General features: G+C 37.7%; 1 protein-coding gene across 24 annotated transcripts in view; it reads right to left on the reverse strand.

Annotated features, from left to right (window-relative positions):
- LOC119498442 (discs large homolog 1-like protein) overlaps window positions 1–22,289 on the reverse strand; it is a 136,857-nt gene that overhangs the window by 91,705 nt on the left and 22,863 nt on the right. For 13 of the 24 annotated variants that reach the window (XM_037787375.1, XM_037787367.1, XM_037787366.1 and 10 more), the window contains exons 3-4: window positions 13,936–14,099; window positions 9,413–9,484 (exon numbers count right to left, since the gene is read on the reverse strand). In XM_037787375.1, coding sequence (XP_037643303.1) covers window positions 9,413–9,484; window positions 13,936–14,099 — 236 coding nt within the window. Of the gene's footprint in view, window positions 1–2,822; window positions 3,111–9,412; window positions 9,485–13,935; window positions 14,100–22,289 lie in introns of those variants that run through there. The other 11 variants (XM_037787372.1, XM_037787391.1, XM_037787385.1 and 8 more) reach the window with 2 other exon arrangements.

A 22,289-nucleotide genomic window follows, 5' to 3' on the forward strand; every position in this document is an offset into this window, starting at 1 on the left:
TTAACGTGTCTCCATGACTTCATCCATCCGTCCTTCCTGAACTTTCAGTACAAAGTAAAAACTAACGTTAAGGCGCAGAACGTACGTGGTAGTCGGCCACCGGCTGTCATCTTTGCGGTGTGTTCGAGTGCAACTTTTTAGCCTGCGACAAAGGCGTCGTGAGGCGACGCAACTTGTGGCCTTCGTCGCCGCAAGTTCTTTGATGCCGGCTTGGTGCGTCCAACATTTACACTAAACAAATCGAGATCAGGGGGGAGCACGCCACAACTCTAACAGAGCTCACGTGATTTTATTCTGGAAATTTGTCTGCGACAGTGAAATCAGATGAAAAGTCGTCCGGCTGAAGGTCGGCGTGAGGACATCGGAGCAACATTTTTTTTTAAAGTGAGGCACAAGGGTTAAGGAGAAAGTGGCAGAACGGGAGGATTTTGGAGCCGAGAGCAGATCAGAGGCGAGCAGGACGACGACACGGCACACGGAAATGGGATTTTAGAGAAGAGATGAAGAGGCCTGGAGGGGATCTGATCCCAGAACCAGCAGGAGGTCCAGGACTCAGCCTGCCTCCACATCAGGGACTTAGGGACTGAAATCACAGCTGACTGACTCGTTACTGAATATCAGAGCTGTTTGTTATTGTGTCCGTTTGTCTGGACACCAACACGCTGTCGGGATGTGATTGGTCCAGAAGAACAGGTGACGTTAAACACGAGGTCTTTACAAAATAAGAGAAATAACATTGTTATTCTTATTATTGGTAGTAGCTGGTTGTAGTACGAGTAGTAATGAAACACTGCAACATAGAACTCATCATTGATTCATCTAAATTATTTTTACATTAAATGATTATTGTTTGGTCAGTAATAATAATAATAATAATAAAAATAATAATAATAATAATAATAATAATAAAAATGTCTCGTTAGAAGCTACCAGAGCATAAATCTGATTTAGACTTCTTACTTTATGTCAAAAGTATCGATTTCATAATATTATGGAACAAAAAGCACCCTAACCTTAATATTAATATTAATATATTAATATTATAGCATTGTAATCAATAAATATTTGGCATTTTTATAAGGTGCGACTGTTTTCTGGTGTGAATTTGGGGTCAGTCTCGTCTCAGGACGACGCTACTGCTCACGATACCGACCACATCAGACAGCGAGGGGAATCAGCCGCCTCGCCTCAACATAACTTCAGAAACCGCCAAAACAGACTCACCGAGAGTCAAAGACACGTAAACACGTGTTTAACACAGAGTGAGAAAGGTCACGTTCACATCCTGCCATCACGCAGCAGAGCTCCTGATCTGTTCGGCAAGTCATCCTCCAGGACAGGCGTTCTTTTTATTTAATTTTTGTATTGTAATATATTTTTTTTATAATAATAATAATTAATTATTATTTTACATTAATTATTTAAATATGTGTTTATGTTACAAGATGGTAAAATAAAATGTATATTTATGTTAGATGTTGTAAATAGCAAAAAAAATATCTGTTACATGAGGGTAAAAAAATATGTATTTCGGTTACGGGACGGTAAAAAAAAAATTATTTATGTTAGAAGATGGTAAGAAAATAGGATACATATTTTTTACCATCATGTAACATAAGTAAACGGTAAAAAAAAAACATTTGTTACCTGACGATAAAAAAATATTTATGTTACGGGACGGTAAAAATATATTTATTACGTTAAAATATGTCAATGGACTGTGATTGATTAAAACATGGTTGACAGTGAATTGATTTATTCAAACATCTAACCGTGAAGAGAGAAAACGGAAGAACCGTTTCCCTTACTAACCAATTTATTAATATAACAAAAATGATTTTGGGTGGACGTTTCTTGGATCATATCCGCTAAGACGATCATCCAGTGAAAACACCTTTAACCATTAAAAACCATCTGAACTCACTACACACCTGAACACAGCCTTTCCCTCATCTCAGATTTCCAAGATCTGAGAAACTACTCTAAAGTTTTTCCAGGTTTTTCCAGGAGTGCATCCATCATGGAATAATACCAGCAGCATCCTGGATGATACGGAGGCACAAGGGCGCCCACCTGACCTGAAATAATGTGTGGGAGGTGAAAGATGGACTTTTCCTCCTTCAGTACTAAAGATACACAGCAGCCACAGAGAGATGACATCACATTATACACATTACTAACTCAAAGGTTGATCAGGTGACTTCAAATAAGAGGAGCAAAAAGGTGCTGAGCTTTTCATCATTAATAACAACATAAAGTATCAGTAATCAATACAAAGGCACAGTTTAGACTGTAAGTTATTGGTCAGAAATGTCAAACAACGTTAGCTTATTTAAACAGTTATCTAACGTTTCTGTAGTGGCGACAGAAACGTTAGAAAAAGGAGACATATTAGCAGTGTAATCAACTGAAGCTGCAGGAAAGACAAACGCTACGCCAAACTAGCATTAAGAAATATCACATATTAACAATTCCTCACTTGTCCGTTAAGAATCACATTAGATCACAAGATATCAGTCTTCATATGTCGACAGTGGTCTTTTTCAATTCAGCAGTGATATCATCCGTAATGATTTACTGCATTTACCTACAAACTTAACTTTTTTAAATGTCATCGCCAAAATTCATCTCCAGCCTCCATTAGTGGGATAAAGACCGTTGGGTTGAACAGCGAACAGTTCCCAGAGAAGTAGATTTTGTAATGACATAAGTGTTGTTTGGTGGATGGGATGTACGCCGAATTGAACACAGACTCACAAGTGAGTGAACTCGCCGTCTACAGTGTTTGTGTGTTGGTATTTAATGGAGGTCTTTCAGGTTACCTTAGTCGTGACAATACAGATGCAGTCCATCGTTCCCAGCCGGGAGTAAAGCCCAGGAACAACACAGGCATCTCATCGAGTCCCCCGTCCTGCTGCGCCAGCTCCAGCCAGGCAGTTTCACCGTTTCATTAAGTCTCTGTCTTCATTAATAACGTCACGTTCACACACACCGACCGACCGACAGACACTATCTACCGGAGACTGAGTGTGTGCTCACCGGAGAGCCACCTCCCCCCTCCCCCAGTCCTCCTCCCTCCACCGGTCCTCCTCCTCCATCCCCCAGTCCTCCTCCTCCATCCCCCGGTCCTTCTCCTCCATCCCACAGTCCTCCTCCTCCATCCCCCGGTCCTCCTCCATCCTCCCGGTATCCGGAGCTCAGCGGGAGCAGGACTCACTGAACCCCTGAAGCTGCGTTTACGAGCTGTGGGAAATCCTCTTTACACTCATCCTGAGCAGTAACAACCAAAGGAGGAGGTAATTAAGTACAATTACTCTTGTAACTAAAAAGCCAATTTTATGTAAGACTCACACTTTTAAAAAAAAGTCCTTTATAAAACTGTAATAACTAAATGACATCATGTATTATATGGAGTACTACAGCAGCGTTTTGGGAATAATAAACGAGTTGTTTTATGTTTTCTCAATGTGACATCTCAGTAATGTAGACGACATTAGTGCATCTCCCATTTGCCCAGTCCTGTTTGCTATTTAATTGAGTTGTTCGTGAACCTTCAATCATAAAAATCTGTATATTCCAACAGCAAGTGAAGGCAACATTAAAATACCTGTTCTTTATGATGTGTTTTTATATATATATAAATATGTTATTAAAAATAACACATTTAACTAAATAATGAGCATAAAGAAAGCAAATTAAAAGACTGAAAAAATTCAAAATAAACTGAACTACACAACAGAGACCACAGAAAAAAATTAATTTAGCTTTACCATAATAACCTTTACACTAAAATATCTATATTCCATGATTAAACATGTTGTAAAGCTCTCATCCTCTACTTCAATCTCTACGTTGCATTGAAATATCATCTATTATTGAGTAGAATATTAATACAAATGTACAGGACTATTTCTACTTAATTTCATTATTGTTTAATTTGCCAATTATGTTTTCGATAAATCAAACAACCAGGAAAGAGTTTAATGTCCCAACACAGTTACCTTAAAACTATATTCAAGCCACTAGCTTTGTCCAAAACCTTAAAATATTCAGTTTACTGTGACAGAAGACAAAGAAAAGCATCAAATTCTTACGTCTTGAGAGGCTGGAACAGTAATCAGCTAATCAGCTAATTAATTGACAAATGATTTCAGCGTCGAGGCGTCCTACTGAACATCAGACCACAAACTCTGAACAAATATATACCAAGTGAGCAACACGTGAAGGCGCCGCTGACGTCTTCAGTTTCATCACACAACAAGACCCTGCTTCAGCTTTTGTTCTAAACTCAGAGAACGTCACTTTAAAAACACACTTGACTGCTTGTTGTTACATGTATGACTCAACACCAAATGGCCGAGGAGGAGGAGGAAGAGGAGGAAGAGGAAGAGGAGTGCATCGCTGCAGCAGCAGGAGAAGAGGCAGCGTGGGCGGGTGGGAATCACAAAGTATGAATATTTTACAGTTCCATGAATCTGTCATGTGGCCGCCCGTCCTCATGTGTGTCATCATATGGCGTGTCACGCCTCCTTATAAAAGATTTAGCGCTCTGCAGGAAGTGATGCAAACCGGCGTTTTACACACTAAACAAAATCAAAAGAAAAAGAAAGATGCGTAAACAGGATGACGTCGTTCCACCTGTTTTAAAAAGACAAAGTTGTGTTTTTCTACGAGCTGGAACTATTTCTTGGACGGGCGCAGTGATTCCCAGGAGTCTCATCGGGACTGTGAAGACGCCAGACGACCAGCAGACACTCCAGGTTACTACAGTGCATAGAGACACGTTGTTCAACCCCACTTCCTGTGTGCGTGCAAACGTAGGAAATGGACTGTCTGAAGTCAACTTCACATTACGGACTCCGCTGACTGTTATCCATCTCTCAGTGGAGTTCATTTCTTTTTCAGTAATTATGTATTTTCTAACATGAAAATGATAACTGGACTTATCTGCATTCTGTCATACATCATATCCACACTAATAGAAGATACAAATGTGATTACATATTTTGTATCTATTTTATGCATTATATTAGGGCTGCACAATTAATCGAATATTAATCACGATCACGATTTGGGCTTCCAACAACAAGGCAAAAGTGAGCATGGCTCACATACCACCTTTTCCCTGATAAAACGACACTGTGAACAACAAATCTGTGTTTAAATCAACAGGAGAGTTAGTAACGTTAGCCGTTAGCAGCCGTTAGCAGCACAGTCCTGACTGGATAAATAACGGAGCTACTAACGTTAACAGAGGTGCCATTAAGTTATTATTATGAGGCGTCTGCTCAACAAAATGACTGTTGGGCGAAGGTTAATTACAACGTTATCATGATGCGTTCAAATGTAATCTCGTAAAATTAAGCTTTTGGAGAGAAACTTGAATGAATCCAGGAGATGTTTTCACATCAATATAAAATAGATATAAGAGGGAGAATTATGACCTGTTTAACTTCATAACAACTTCCCAAGATTTTTTTTAATCAAAGCAAATATTTAAATAATCATAATCATTTGAATTGGGTTTTTTTTATGAAAATAACCACTATAGATGACAATAACAAAGTACAGTACCGTGTACAGTACCCTCCCTCCCGCAGAAGCTACAGTGTAATTCAAACACTGTCATTTACCGTGTAATATATCGAAAATTGAATGAGGTGTCTGCGGCGATGTCTGCAACCCATCCAACCCGTCTTGAAACACGGAGCCCGTCTTGTTCGCCATGCTTTGTGGGTGTGACATTTTTGTCATCACCATCCATATCTATACAAACAAAGTGTTTATGATTAAATTGTTTACTAGAGCACAAAAATGTTTAACTGGTCTCTTCATTTTGCTCATAAGTGCACCACGTTGAAGCATTCAACTTTAAAATGTAGCCTACAAAATTTATGGTGAATATTGCTGTATTTTTTCATATCACAATTTATTACACGGCTGTGTTCAATACTCGATTCTGATAGGTCAATCACGATGTTCTGCGGTCTGTAATTTCTGTATAACAGACCTTTGCTATGTATAGCAGACCGCTGCTATGTATAACAGGCCATTGCTATGTATAGCAGACCGTTTATAGCAGACCGTTGCTACGTATAACAAACCGTTGCTACGTATAACAGACCGTTGCTATGGGCGCAGCTCTGATGTCGGACTCTGGAGGACTGTTTTTGTGTCAAAGCATTGATTTCTCCAGTAAGTAGCCGTGTAATAAGCGGGATAATGTACAGCTAGCGGGTCATTGTTGTGAAATAATCCCCGACAGGGCGATGAGAGAAATAATAAATTTGTTGCTAAAACCCATGAATTATTGTGATAAATAATCGTGATCATGATTTTGGCCATAATCATGTAGCCCTACATTACATTATTTATTTTATGTTATCTTCCATTCTAATGATGCTTCTTCAAGCTGCACATTAAACCAGGTGTCCTGCAACCAGCTGCCAAACATCAAAATGAATCCTCCAGATGTTCCTGTGAGCTGCAGAACATCCCAGAGCTTTAAGTGGTGGATGATGTTTGTTCACAGCTAAAAGCCTCATAGTGATAATTTGCATTACAAGTGTCACAGCGTTATTAAATATCCTCCTGAACAACTTGTAGCCGGTAGAAATACTACTTCTCCTCCTCCTCCTCCTCCTCCTCCTCCTCCTCCTCCTCCTCTGGACACCAGAGTCATCACAGCTCCATTTCACATTCACTTATTTCTACTAAACAACTTAAAACATGAACAGATGCGATGATGCCCGTTAAAAAAAAACAACAACATGAAAACACAAACAGGAACCGCGTATGAACTGCAACCTGCACGTTAAACCAGAACTGAAATCCACATGAACCACCACCATGAAGTTCCTGAACACCAGTACAGCTCCAGTCCCTCGGAGGGAACCCCCAAAAACCTTCAGAGTTAACTTGATGATGAGGAGGGAGGTGCTGTGTTTATGTGGGGGGGTCTCAGAGTCATGGGACTGGTTAGGGTCTGTTTATACAAACATTCAGCTTGGTTAAAGCTCCTGTAGCATAAAGCTTTTGTACGCTGACCGGCTGGTCTCACACAGCCAGCAGCTTCCAAAACATCGGTGCAAATTTCAAATATTGGAAATCTAAATGGTCGCTTTCTCGCCTAAAAAACATTAAAACGTAACAGCTTTTCTAAGGCTGAAAAACAGCTTTTTGGCAAGTAAAAGATGATAACCATCGATGCGTTAACACTGGCGACGCTAAGCTAAAATAATGGCACTTCTGCTCTAAACGGAAGTGAGAACACAACAAGGTGAATAGAATAGAGCTCTTTGGTAGGATTTAATAAAGGATCAACTGCATAATGTCCCTTTAAAGACAATAAAACAATGAAGTGAATTAATATCAAACACCTGCTGCTCCAACGGTTAAAGTTGAGAGAGAGAACGGTGGTGTTTTACTGATAAACTGTTTTAATGTTTTGATGGTAATGTTGAATCTGTAGATGTACATAGATTTGATCGTGTGTGCTCTTTGATTGATTTAAACATTTATTTAATGCTTCAGGCGTGAGGATTATTTTCTCTGATATTGTGGAACAAGCATGTATCTATACATAAAGGACAGGAGGTGTACTGTTCAGACCCGACAACATGAACCAAAATGAATGAAGCACAATGAACCATGACCCCTGAACCCAGCACAATTACCTCAATGTGTCGCTGAGCTTCTTCTCAATTTAGCCGAGTCTTTTTATTATTACTAATGAATTAATATAAAACCAGTGAGCAGCAAGAAGCAGCTGGAACAAAACGATTCTGAGAGACGATCTAAATATAATGACGTCTAAATGAACCTAATGCACCTCTGGCAGAATGAAGTCTAGATAGTCACATCTGCCTAAGAACTACTTAGTGACGGCAAGAACCGTTTACCAAACCTCAAATCAAAACATATATATACTTCCTTTAAGCTCTGTTTATTCAGATCTCTATGTTTTGTCCTTAAAGGGGCATTCAATGGTTAGAAGTTATTTTATTCACAGATGATATTATTAGGGCTGTCAAAGTTAACGCGATAACACATTAACGCAAAATCATTTTAACGGAACTGATTTCTTTAACGCAACTTAAGATTTTTAGGTCGTAGAAGCTCAGTTTTAAAGCTAGAGTGAAGATACTGGTATCATATGAAACTAGAAAACCTGATGAATCCATCAGTACCGACCATGTCATACTGTACGTCCCGTCATCACCAACTATACGTCCCGTCATCACCAACTATACGTCCGGTCATCACCAACTATACGTCCAGTCATCACCAACTATACATCCCGTCGTCGTCAGCTACATTCCGTCGCTGCCAACTATACGTCCCGTCGCCGCCAACTACTGTACGTCTCGTCATCAACTATGTTCCGTCGCCGCCAGCAACTACATCCTGTCGTCGTCGTCATCTACTGTACGTCTCGTCATCAACTACGTCCCGTCGTCGCCAGCTACGTCCCGTCATCAACTACGTCCTGTCGTCGCCAGCTACGTCCCGTCATCAACTACGTCCCATCATCAACTAAGTCCCGTCGTCACCAACTGCTGTATGTCCCGTCATCAACTACGTCCCGTTGTCGCCAGCTACGTCCCGTCATCAACTACGTCCCGTCATCAGCTACGTCCCGTCGTCACCAATTATACGTCCCGTTGTCATCAACAATTATACGTCCCGTTGTCATCAGCTACGTCCCGTCGTCGCCAACTATACGTGTGCTCTTAATCAAGATAAAATATTTTAATTGATTGACAGCCCTGGATAAAACATTTCTTTTGTCTTGTTGAAATATTAGATCCTCCAGGTCTTCTGTGAATTCTCACCATTGAGAGCGACCCTTCAGTTATCATTTGTTTTGTTTTTTTGCCTGTTTAAAGATCTTCATTCTATGTAAGTCTGTCGTTCAGTTCCTACAGAGAGCCGTTACTGAAAAGCACAAAATAAAATCAAGTTATCTCAGTTTTATCACTCTTCGCTTTTCTGAAAATAAATCAGATTCTCTGTGAAAGTTTCCACATTTTCTAAATGTTATAGTTGTACAGAAATACAACAAATCCTACAACAATAAAAACTAAATAAGGAAATGGCAGGCATCGTTCTGAGCGTTTGACTTTAAAGCTGAGCCCTGTTTGATTTCAGAATGACACATTTAGTCGTCTCTTTCCAGCTGCTTCAACAACAACTCTCTGGTTTCTCTTTCAGACTCCACCTTTATGTCAGTGTGAATGAACTACAGCGACACCTTGAGGCCATCTGGGCCAACCTGACCCCTGACCCTGGACCCAGAAACCCCCCCGCCCCTCTCCGATGAACCAAAGCACATGAGGACTGGATGGGACATGCGGCGAGGGTGGACGACACCGACACCCCCTCCCACCAACAGCAGGCGTCCAGTACTTACTTGTCCGTCAGGGCCGGGCGGGCGTTTGGCCTGCGCCAGCGTGTGCAGGATTTCATTTAGGAGGGGGGAGTCCTACGAGTGACGAGGTTTGTTTACAATCAGAGAAAGAGGAAAGAAAGAGAAGGAGTTCAATGCAAACAGACACACCGGGCTCAAACTGGATCTGGTTAGTTTTGAGCCTGTTTCAGTGCCAGACGGGTGGAGTTACAGCAGAAAACAAACAGTTAAACACAGTTTCACAGTTTCTGGAGTGAATCCAGTTTCCTCGTTACCTGCACCGACTCATTCTTAAGAGTCTGAGGGGCCTTTTCAAACCTGAAAGTCCAAACCATTGTTCTTGTTTATGTGACACTGTTTACATTTGATCCGGTTAGTTCTGGTTTCACGCTGCAATCATGCGAGCGCAAGTAACTCTACACTACATATCTAGGTCCTGTCGTCATCACCTACGTTACCTACATCCCATCATCGTCGGCTACGTCGAGCCGCCTACATCCAGTCGTTGTTAACGTCCCGTCATTGTCACCTACGTTCCATCGCCTACATCCCGTCACTGTTTACGTCCCGACGTCGTTGTTTACGTCCCGTCATCACCTACTACGTCCCGTCGTCGTCAACTACGCCCCATCATCCAGTCGCCGCCAGTTACATCCTATTTTCACCAGTTACGTCTCGTCGTTGCCAACTACGTCCCTTTGTCATTCTTTACATCCCATTGACGCAAACTACATCCCGTCGTTGTTTACGTCCAGTCATCGCTGTTTGCGTCCCGTCATCACCTACTACGTCCCACCGTCATCAACTATACGTGCCGTCGTTGTCAACTACGTCCCGTCCTCGTCAACTATACGACCCTACGTCATCAACAATTTGTCCCGTCGTCGTCAACTACATCCCGTCATCAACTACGTCCCGTCGTCATCAACTACGTCCTGTCGTCGTCAACTATACATCCCTTCGTCATCAACAATTTGTCCCGTCGTCACTAACTACGTCCCTTTGTCGTTGTTTATGTCCCGTCATCACCTACTACGTCCCGTCGTCGTCAACTACATCCCGTCATCTCCAACTACGTCCTATTGTCACCAGTTACGCCCTGTCGTTGCCAACTATACGTCTCGCCGTCGCTAACTACGTCCCTTTGTCATTCTTTGCGTCCCGTCGTCGTCTACTACACCCCTACATCGCCAACTACACCCCTTCTTCGTTGTTTACATCCCTTCGTCACCTACTACGTCCCGTCGTCGTACATCTACTACGTCCCCTAGATATATTTCAACACTGCCAACCCACGAGCCTTGTGTGGTTGAATACATAACATAACATGAACCCCACTCATCTGGCACTCCAAACAGGTCAAACAGTTGACCTTTGACCCAAACCTGAGTACTGTACGATGGGCTGAAACTAAAGAGTGACTGAACTGCAGCCAACTCAGCGTTTTGTCTTTGTTTTGGGAACTTGATGAAGTCAACAGAGAGTAAAACACAAACTTTTTAGAGGTCTCTATATTGTGCGTTCTGAGTCCAGCAGTCTGCAGGAACATGCAGCGCTGTCAGATAATAATACAAGCCAACGCCACCTAGTTTCTAAATGATTACGAGAACTGATTTCTGTCACACATTCAAACAAAACTTTATTTTAGAAACATTAACTGTCAGTTTAATATGAGAGAAGTCCTGCACGATAAATGTGTTTGCTGTCTTCATGTTATTTTTATATTTTCTGTGTCTGCTGAAGGAGGTTAAATGTGTTAGAAAAATTACGTAAAATTAAATATGAAAAAGGGTTTGCTGAATCTGACTGAGCATTTGTAAACCTCCCTAAGACGCAGAACTTTAGGATAAATATATTTATAAAAAAAGGTCTGTTTTGATCCTCTTTATCTGTCTGGTAATAATACATCATAGCTTATATCCAGTTCATTTTGCTGTTCCAGACACCAGCTGTTTACTGCTGTTGCCTCCGCAAACTTTAGCTTTAAAATCAATTTCATACCAGGACCAGAAAATGACATTTTGTGGATTATTTTCCAAAATCTGGCTAATCCTCTGAACTGCTCTGAACACGTGAGATTGCAGAGAACTGAAAGTAAGAGAGAGTCTCCTCTACTGACCACAGACAACAGATCGCTTTGATTTCATCATCTCAAACTGATCATCTTTACTTTTACACAGTCTGTTCCTGTCATGTTCTTACTAGGGCTCTCAACGTTAATGCGATAATAACGCGTTAACGCCGCTAATTTCTTTAACGCTTTAATGCAGCCTCCTCTACTGAAACGTGATCTTCATGCTGTCGGCCTCGGCTCACCGCCTGTCAGACACTAGTGGCTCCCTTCGTCCGTTTATAAACAAACATAATATTATGTTAATCACGTTATCATATTGTTTTTTACTAATGCAATACAAGCTGGATTTAGTGCCGTGATGCTTTCAGAACTACTTTTTAATTTGCCAGAATTAGGGCTGTCGAAGTTAAAGCAATAATAAAGCATTAACGGCAATAATTTCATTAACACAACTTGTGATTTTTAGGTTGTAGTGGGCTCAGTTTTAAAGCTAGAGTGAAGATACTGGTATCATATGAAACTAGAAAACCTGATTAATCCATCGGTACCAACCATGTCATACTAGCTCGTTGCTAAGGAGGCCAAACAACGCCAAAATCCAAAGTTGCACTAAATTTTAGGAAAAACTGGCATGGCCATTTTCAAAGGGGTCCCTTGACCTCTGCCCTCCAGATATGTATATGTTTGAGGTTTTTAGTCTGGAGAAATGTCCAAAAAATGTCCGGAAGAATTCTGAAAAATGTCTGAAAATTGTCCAAAAATGTCAGAAAAAAAGTCCAACCATAGTCCAGAAAATGTCCAAAAGAAAGGCAGAAGAAAAGTCCAATGCTTGCATCATATGAAACTAGTAAACCTGATGAATCCATCAGTACCAACCATGTCATACTAGCTTGTAGTGAAGGAGGTTAAATAACGCTCCAAACCTACAATAAATTTTGGTGAGAAAAAACTGTCATGCCATTTTCAAAGGGGTCCCTTAACCTCTGACCTCCAGATCAGTGAATGTAAATGGGTTCTATGGGTACCCACGAGTCTCCCTTTACAGACATGCCCACTTTATGATAATCACATGCAGTTTGGGGCAAGTCATAGTCAAGTCAGCACACTGACACACTGACAGCTGTTGTTGCCTGTTGGGCTGCAGTTTGCCATGTTATGATTGGAGCATATTGTTTTATGCTAAATGCAGTACCTGTGAGGGTTTCTGGACAATATCTGTCATTGTTTTGTGTTGTTAATTGATTTACAATAATAAATATATACATACATTTGCATAAAGTAGCATATTTGTCCACTCCCATGTTGGTAAGAGGATTAAATACTTGACAGGTCATCCTTTAAGGTTAATTTTGAACAGATAAAAAATGTGTGATTAATCGCGATGACCTATTTTAAATCGATTGACAGCCCTACTTTTTACATTCTAGACTTCGTGATTACAGTTAAGTCCCAGAAAAAACAATATATATAAATGATGTTTTTCCTTCAGAAATAAACACGTGGTCATCCTTTTTGTAGATGTAAACGCTACACGACTCTTCTGTTCTGACCTCTAATCTTCCCTCTGAGCAGAAAAGCATTGTAGTGAATTAATGTCAATTAACTACAGCTGATAAAACATGAAGACAACCACTGATCCTCAACAGCTGACATGTAAAACAGCGTTACGTAAAACACGTTACGTAAAACACGTTACGTAAAACAGCGTTACGTAAAACAGCGTTACGTAAAACAGCGTTACGTAAAGCATCGTTACGTAAAACAGTGTTACGTAAAGCATCGTTACGTAAAACAGCGTTACGTAAAACAGCATTACGTAAAACAGCATTACGTAAAGCAGCGTTACGTAAAGCAGCGCTATGTAAAGCAGCGCTACGTAAAGCAGCGGTACGTAAAGCAGCGGTACGTAAAGCAGCGTTACGAAAGGCAGCGTTACGTAAGCTGAGCTGATTATACTGTAGATTTAAACATTAAAATATAATTTGTTGAACTATGATATCTAAAAATGATATGATAATAATTTAAATGAATAAATCGCAAAACTTTTCTCGGACCCCTGGGAGTCCCCGGACCCCACTTTGAGAATCACTGCTCTTTGGGACTCAGCACCTGGACAACACAGGTGTGTTTCCACATTGGTTGTTCAGATAAAATGTTCCAATATAAACTACTGAAATCCACCCAGGAGCCTGAAGAGGTTTATATCAAACAGACTGTGGTGAGAAGAAAAGCACCTTCAGTCATCAGCCTGTAATGTTTTGAAAGGTGTGATCTATTTTTAATAGTCTCTATTTTTAAAAAAACAAGAAAGACAACATTAACCAGAGCAGACCAGTTCAGACGGAGACAGCAGACCATTTCAGTGTTTACTTCCTGTCACTGACCCACAGCCATCACTCACCTGGATGACCTTGTCTGAACTGTGACAGGTGAGTTGACGTGTGATTCTTACCTCGATGCTGGTGCTAAGGCTGGGCAGAGTGTCCGAGGTCACCGTTGTGCTTTGAAGGCTGGAGAAGTCCCACAGGTGGACGGGCGCCATGGGGTCCGCCGCCTTGGAGGACTCCACCCATCTCTGACTGTCCAATAAGGTCACTTCGTAAAATTCCTGGATATCTGAAACAACAGTGGACCAGAAGCACGTCTTTATCAAACCAAAGAGGTCTCACTCCAACAGCAAATTCAAGGGATTTTTAATGATGTTCAAGGTGGCATTAAACAGGCGTGTTTTTGTTGAACGATACGGCAAGACGTTTCAACACTCTATTTTTTTATAAAATGTTTAAAATGTAACTGTAAAGCTGGTCACATCAATGAAAGCTGTTAATGCAAAGATGGAAATATGAACATGTTTTTTTTGGGGACTCAAGAAAACAGAAAATAACTACACATTGAAACAGCAAGATAAGGAAATGGGGGATAAAGGTAGAAATCAATGTTCCTGCCTTATCTCAGTTGTCTTCCTATTATTATTTATTTGATGTCTCTTTTATTTAATATATACATTTATTTAAAAATTGTATTTAATTAAATTATTTATTTTATTTTGATACAGTTCCAAACTCAAAATACAATCCTATATCTTTTATATTATTTGTGAATGTTCATTACTATCATTTTATATTTCTTTCATATAAACAGAAATCAGCATTGACACAACAATAAACTGTGTGCATAATCTTCTTGAAAAAAAATGATAAAATATCTAAAAAATGAAATAAAATATCACAAATACATATTTAATTTTGTAGTATTGTACATATTTATCAAGCATTTTTTCATATTTTTTTGGAATTTGTTTTTTTAATCATATTTTTTGTCAAATTTATTTTGGGACTTTTTTTTTTGTAAAATATTGTTTTCGGATTTTGTTTCTTATCAACAATTTTTTCAGATTTTTTTTCGTCAAAATATTTTCGGATTTTTTTTGTCATGAATTTTTTTTCGTATTGTTTTCTGATCAATTTTTGTCAAGTATTTTTTCAGATTTTTTTTTTGTCAAATTTCTTTATAAAGTATTTATTTCAGATTTTTTTTTTTTTTTGTCAAATATTTTTTCTGATTTTCTTTTTTGTCAAGAACTTTTTTCAGATTTTTTTGTTAAATATTTTTTGGGAATCTGTTTTTTTTTCAAATTTTTTTTGGCAAATATTTTTTTGGCAAAAAAAACGTTCAGGTTTGTTTTTCAAGGAGTTTTTACGGAATTTTTTTAATAAAAAAAACTTTAAAAAAAAAAAAAATTTTGATATTGTTGTCAAGAATTTTTTTTCAGATTTTTTTTTGCAAAATATTTTTTCAGATTTTTTTTGTCAAATTTTTTGTCAAGTATTTATTCCGAAATTTTTTATTGACAAATATTTTTTTTTGTCAAGCACTTTTTTACGTTTTTTTTTTTTAAATACTGTTTTCGTTTTTTTAAATATTGTTTTCGTTTTTTTGTCAAATTTCTTTTGTTAAATATTTTTTTGTCAATTTTTTCCAGATTTTTTTTACATATTGTTTTTTGTCCATTTTAAGGGGGGGAGGCGGGGGGGGGATTTTTTGTAAAGTATTTATTTCCGATTTTTTTTTGTCAAATATTTTTTCTTATTTTTTTTGTGTCAAGAATTTTCTTCTGATTTTTTTTGTTAAATATTGTTTGGGAATTTGTTTTTTTATCAAATATTTGTTTGTCAAATATTTTTTCTGACTTTTTGTGTCAATTAATTTTTTTGTCAATTATTTTTCTTCTGATTTATTTTGTCAAGTACTTTTTTCTGATTTTTTTTGTGAAATATTGTTTTTGGATTTTGTTTCTTGTCAACATCTTTTTCTGATTTTTTTTTCGTCAAAATGTTTTTGGATTTTTTTTGTCATGAATTTTTTTTGGTATCGTTTTTTGTCCAACTTTTTTCTGGGGGTGGGTGGTGATTTTTTTTTCGGATTTCCTTTCTCACATTTTTTGTAAAGTATTTATTTCGGATTTGTTTTTTGTCAAATATTTTTTCTGATTTTTTTTGTCAAGAACTTTTTCCTGATTTTTTTTGTTAAATATTTTTTGGGAATTCGTTTTTTAATCAAATATTTTTTTGTCAAATTTTTTTTCTGACTTTTTTGGTCAAGTAATTTTTTCAGATTTATTTTGTCAGGTACTTTTTTCAGATTTTCTGTTGTGAAATATTGTTTTTAGATTTTGTTTCTTGTCAACATTTTTTTGTCAAATAATTTTCCTGACTTTTTTTGTCAAGTAATTCTTTGTCAAGAATTATTTTCGGATTCTTTTATCAAGTATTTTTTGGCACAATTTGTTTTGTCAATTTTATTGTTTTTTGTCCAATTTTGTTTTGTAAAAACAATTTCTGATATTTTTGTTAAGAATTGTTTTTCGCAAAAAAAAAAATTCCGATTTTTTTTTATCAAATTATTTGTCAAGCACTTTTTCCGATTTGTTTTTTTTGTTAAATATTGTTTTCGTTTTTTTTGTTCAAATTTCTTTTGTTAAATATTTTTTTGTCAATTCTTTACAGATTTGTTTTTGTCATGAATTTTTTTTCGTATTGTTTTTTGTCCAATTTTTTTTTTTTGGGGGGTGGCGGGGATTTGTTTTGTCAAGTATTTTTTTCCGATTTTGTTTCTTGTCAACATTTTTTTCGGATTTTTTTTTCGTCAAAATATTTTTGGGGGCGCCTGGTTAGCTCAGTCGGTAGAGCGGGCGCCCATGTATGGCCAAGGCTCAGTCCCAGCAGCGTTGGACCGGGGTTCGAATCCGGCCTGTGGTCCTTTCCGCATGTCATTTCTCTCTCTCCACTGTCCTATCAATAAATACTTAAAAAATGCCCCCAAAAAATAACTTTAAAAAAATATATATATTTTCGGATTTATTTGTCATGAATTTTTTTTGGGTTTTTTTGTGAAATATATATTTACATATTTTTTTTGTCAAGTATTTTTGGGGGATTTTTTTGTCAAATCAGAAAGTGGACAAACACGGATCGTGGCTTTTTATCTCCCTCCGTCCTTATTTGCACAGGAACACTTGAAGATTGTGCTCATGGGGGTGGGAAAGATGTGGCGAGCTCTCCTGCAGGCATACGTCACGAGCAGCGTCAACAGCGTTTGTGTAGTTACTCTGACTGAGTCGTCTTGATAAAAGATATCAGCAGCAGCACATTGTTTTAGACCATAAATCACAAGAGAGCAGACAGAGTCTGTCCTGAGGGAAGGATTGACAGCGACTCTCAGTGCTGGGGGGGTCATTAAAGGTCAGTCTCAGCTGTTCTAACATTCATCAGGTTACGTTAGGAGAGCAGATACTACTACAACAACAACAACAACAACAACAAACAGGACTTGACCTCTGTGTCATCAAGGAACAGGATAAACAAACCTGAGCTTCATAAGAAACACTTACCTCCTAAATGTGGGGTAACGCTTCATAAACAGGGGGGGGTCATAAACCACATGTTGTCCACACTACAGCTCAGTTTCAGATATTTCCTAGAAATCACTGTCAGTTTCATGAGACAGAATCAACATAAATTACACTTGTTTCTAAAGGAACTGGATTATTTATATCAGAAAAAAAGGTTGAAATAATCCTGCACGTTTTTCATTTGTTTGTCAGAAATATTGTAGGACTAAATAAGAGACTACATTTCTTATTTATTCACTTTATTTTTATTGTATTTATTTAATATTTCCTTTTATTAAAGGTTAGGATTATTATTATTAGTATATTATATAATAATAATTATGTATTTATCCATTATATTTTTACTTTATTTACTCAATTAATGATTTATTTATGAGGTCTATATTAGTAATATGTTATATACTGCATATCTATGGGTGGTATTTATTTAATTTATTAGTATTTAATTTAGTTCATATTTTATTATATGTTAGGTTTATTATTAGCAATATGTTATACACGGTATATGTATAGGTGTGCATTTGTTTACGTTATTTTATTTAATATTTCATTTTATCATAGGTTAGGTTTATTATTAGTAATATAGTATATATGTATAGGTGTGTATTTGTGTAATTTATTTATATTTTATTAATTTAATAATTCCATTTATTATAGGTTAGGTTTATTATTAGCAATATGTTATATATTGTATATCTATAGGTGTGTATTTATTTAATTTATTTTTAATTTACTTATTTAATATTTTACTTTATTATAGGTTAGATTTATTATTAGTAATATATTATATGCTGTATATGTATATGTATATGTGTGTATTTATTTACTTTATTTTAATTTTACTTATTCAATATTTAATTGTATTATAGCTTAGGTTTATTATTAGTAATATATCATATTATAATATGTATTTATTTATTCTATTTTTTATTTTATTCATGTATTTTATTATAGGTTAGGTTTATTATTAGTAATATGTTATATTATAATAAGTATCTATTTATTTATTTTAGTTTTACTTTATTTATTTAATTAATGTTTCTTTATTACAGGTTAGATTTATTATTAGTACTAGTATGTATTTATTTATTTATTATTATTTTATATAAACATAAAGACAATATGAAGACAGGTTTATCCCACCTGGTCCTCCTGTTTTGTTGACGTTTGTTTTTATCTTTATTTTGTAAATAATGTTAATTATATGTTAACATTAGTCAATTGTCATTAAGATAAAAATGATCATGACGAGTGTAAAAGTTATTAAACTGAACACATCCTCAGAGGACAATAAATCCTGATTGATCGATCGATTGATTGACTGATATTACCAGCGTGTCCCTGCAGTAACGACCCCACTGAGTCTGTATGAAGCCAATATTATAAGAAGCCTGCAGCCCAGCGGTCACATCCAACAGGCTATTTTATTTTGGGACGCAACAATTCTGAGGAGGTCTCACAGACAGCGGAGATCTAAAATAACCAAGGCTTTCTTTGGCTCGCCGCGTAGCAGCTGACCGCCGGCCGGCACAGATGTTTTCCCATAAACCATCAGGATCAGCACTTCAACAGCTCCTCGCTGGCGATCGCTGCAGCTACCGGCCTTTAAACCTGATCAGCCTTCAGACCGCAGCGCTGTGAGTGGACTCGTGCTCCTCAAGCTTTAACTTACAATGTATTTATTTAACCATACGCAAGGCAGCTTTATTCATAGAGCATCATAGAACAACATGTGCAACTTGATTTTCTAAATGCATATAAACACACTGACAGAGGACGTTCACTACAGTCAGATGTGTGAGAGGACTACTCCACATGTCTGAATGGTCTTTGATGCTTTTAGCTTGTATAAAGTGGGACTGCACAATTAATCGAATATTAATTATAAAAGATTTTGGTGAGAGACTTGAATAAATCCAGTTGTTTGAAGGAGATGTTTTCACAGCAATATAAAATAGATATTATAGAGGGGAATATGACCTTTTTAACTTCCTAACACTAGCTCTAAGCAGCTTAGAATATATACTTATATATTATACAAAATAATAAGAACTACTAATGCCAAGAGTTTTTTAATCAAAGCAAATATTTGAATTAAAAAAAAAAATTATTTATTTCCTAATCATTTGAATTGTGTGTTTATATGCAAATAACCATTTGGCCGTTTGAATGCATTTAACATAAATGTCAGTATCTGGGTGCTCTACAGTCGTAGCGTCGGCCCATTTGACCACGGAGACGAGAGCAACAGCCGGCGACTCGACTGCAACGTTGACCGCGATACGATAACGTTTCCTGTCCGTGACAGAGTTAGCATGCAGCTTTAGCTCTGCTCTGTCTAGCTCTGCTTCTCCTGTCAATGTGTGAAACCCAAAGTGTTTCTATCCTTTACTGGATGTGTCGTGCTTACCACGCTGGATTTAACATGTGAGGGTGCAGGTCGTATCCACGCTGACCCTCCAACGTTTTCAACTCTCTGAGGTTTGTTTTGGTTGACGGATACGGAATGGATATGACGTCACGTTACTCAGACTACCACAATAAAAGCGGTAACTTCCTTCTACCTCCACATAGACTCAAATGAAGCAAATATATCGATTCTGGCATTAAAACATCTATTTCAAAATCACGATACATAGGTGAATCAATTTCTTTTCCCACCCCTAGTATTCTCCCATCATGCAACACTGTGGGGACAAGTTTGAATCATTTCATTCAAACTATTTCACATGTAAATAAAACATTTGGTGTCTGAATTAATCTGTTTTGATCTCTGTTAGAATAGTTATTATTGAAGGAAAGAAGAACATCATCAATATAAGAGCTGATTACTAACGTTTCAACAGTAGTGCGTCCAATAAACACAATATCATCAAACACAAAAGGGAAAGGCTTTTCCTTTTCGCTCTGCTTTGTTTCTCAGTAAAAAAAGATAATTTATCTTTATTTAAAAAGATAAATTCACACTTCAGAGTACTGTGAATAAACAGACTTCTTATCTGTGAGTACAAATCAGGATGACAAACACACAGGAAACTTAAGTAAAGGTTATTGAATATAGTCAGGAAGTATTCTTCCCTCAGCTCAGCTCTTTCAAAGTAAAAGCCCAACATGTCTCAGTGCCACGTGAAGCTGCTGCAGAAACTCCACTCTGTAATCTCGTCTGCGTGCAGTTTCAGACCGACTCTGCTCCGACTACACAACAACACCATCAGAAAATACAGCAGGCAGGTTCACAGCGTCTCACACCATCATACGTAGCATCATGCATGTTCCACTACACGCTGTAACATAACGGACACTCTGCTGAGGAGGCGTCGGCCAAAAGCACTGAACATAAAAAGGCTCAAACACAAAGATTTTTCCCTGATATCATCAAATGTTATGTAACACCCTTTGATGACTGAAAATAGCTCCAAACGTAAGACCTAAAAATACCAAGTTCCCTCGTCTGTCTCATTGTTTCTTCTCTCTTCAGAATAACTGGATAAATGTGGTGTTTTAGCCGCAGCAGCGTGCCGTATGGGAACCTCGGTCCAGACTGAAGTAATACTGTTGACATCCATGTTCCCCTCAGCAGGACAGTACAGGGAACATCTTACTGACACATCAATACTTTTAATGTAGACTACTTTAAGTACATTTATCTGATACTTTTACTACAGTAAGGTTTTGAATTCAGGACTTTTACTCGTAGTGGAGTATTTTCACGGTGTGGTATTAGTACTTTACTATTTATACTTCTTCTACCACTGAGAACCTTGGATTTTCTCAGTTCAGATCTTTATTGTCCCGCAAGAGGAAATTCTTTTTGCAGCATAAAAACACAGTAACAACTAGAGGTGGGAAAAAAATTGATTCACCTATGTATCACCAACGTTTTTTATGATTTTTAAAAATATATTTTTTAATGCCAGAATGGATATATCTGCTTCATTTAAGTCTATGTGGAGGAAGAAGGAAATAACCTCTTTTATTGTGGTAGTCTGAGTAACGTGACGTCATATCCGTTCCGTATCCATCAACCAAAACAAACCTCAGAAAGTCTAAAACGTTGGAGGGTCAGCGTGGATACGACCTGCACCCTCCCATGTTAAATCCAGCGTGGTAAACACTACACATCCAGTAAAGGATGGAAACACTTTGGGTTTCACACATTGACAGGAAAAGCAGAGCTACACAGAGCAGAGCTAAAGCTGCATGCTAACTCTGTCACGGACAGGAAACGTTATCGTATTGCGGTAACGTGGCGGTCGAGCCGCCGGCCGTCGCTCTCGTCTCCGTGGTCAAATGTAGCCGACGCTACAACTGTAGAGCACCCAGATACTGACATTTGTGTTCTCTGCATTGAAACGGCCCCGATGGAGCTGACCATGGATGGATAAAGAGAACGGAGCTGACGGGAGAGCTAGAGACCACCTTGGAGAAGTTAGAGGAAGTAGTAACTACGTCTTTTTTTCAAAATAGGGAACTGTATATACAAAATATACATCTATGGAAATCAGATTGATTGGATTATATTCACCAGAAGAATAAAACATTACATGTCCCTTATAAATTAAAAGAAAATACCACTAATCTGTGAGGGAAATATCTTTATTCTTTGATTTCTGGGTTGCTGGATAATAAATAATTCCTGACAATGACTGATATATTTGACTTCAGGACATCTCTGACTACATACATGCTGAAAATCAAACATTTTTACTGGATTCATTTAGAGATTCTCCAAAGTAAAAGTCCCTAGAAGTGGATGATTCCACTTTTCCCCTTGGTCTAGTGTTAAAAACGTTAACAAAAATCACACTACATATTGAATCGGCACCCGAGTATCGTGATAGAATTGAATCAGGAGATAGGTGTTTCGTCCTAGCCCTAGTCAACATGTCACACAG

The sequence above is a fragment of the Sebastes umbrosus genome, chromosome 12 (assembly GCF_015220745.1).
Source record: "Sebastes umbrosus isolate fSebUmb1 chromosome 12, fSebUmb1.pri, whole genome shotgun sequence".
Classification (NCBI taxonomy): Eukaryota; Metazoa; Chordata; class Actinopteri; order Perciformes; family Sebastidae; genus Sebastes; species Sebastes umbrosus.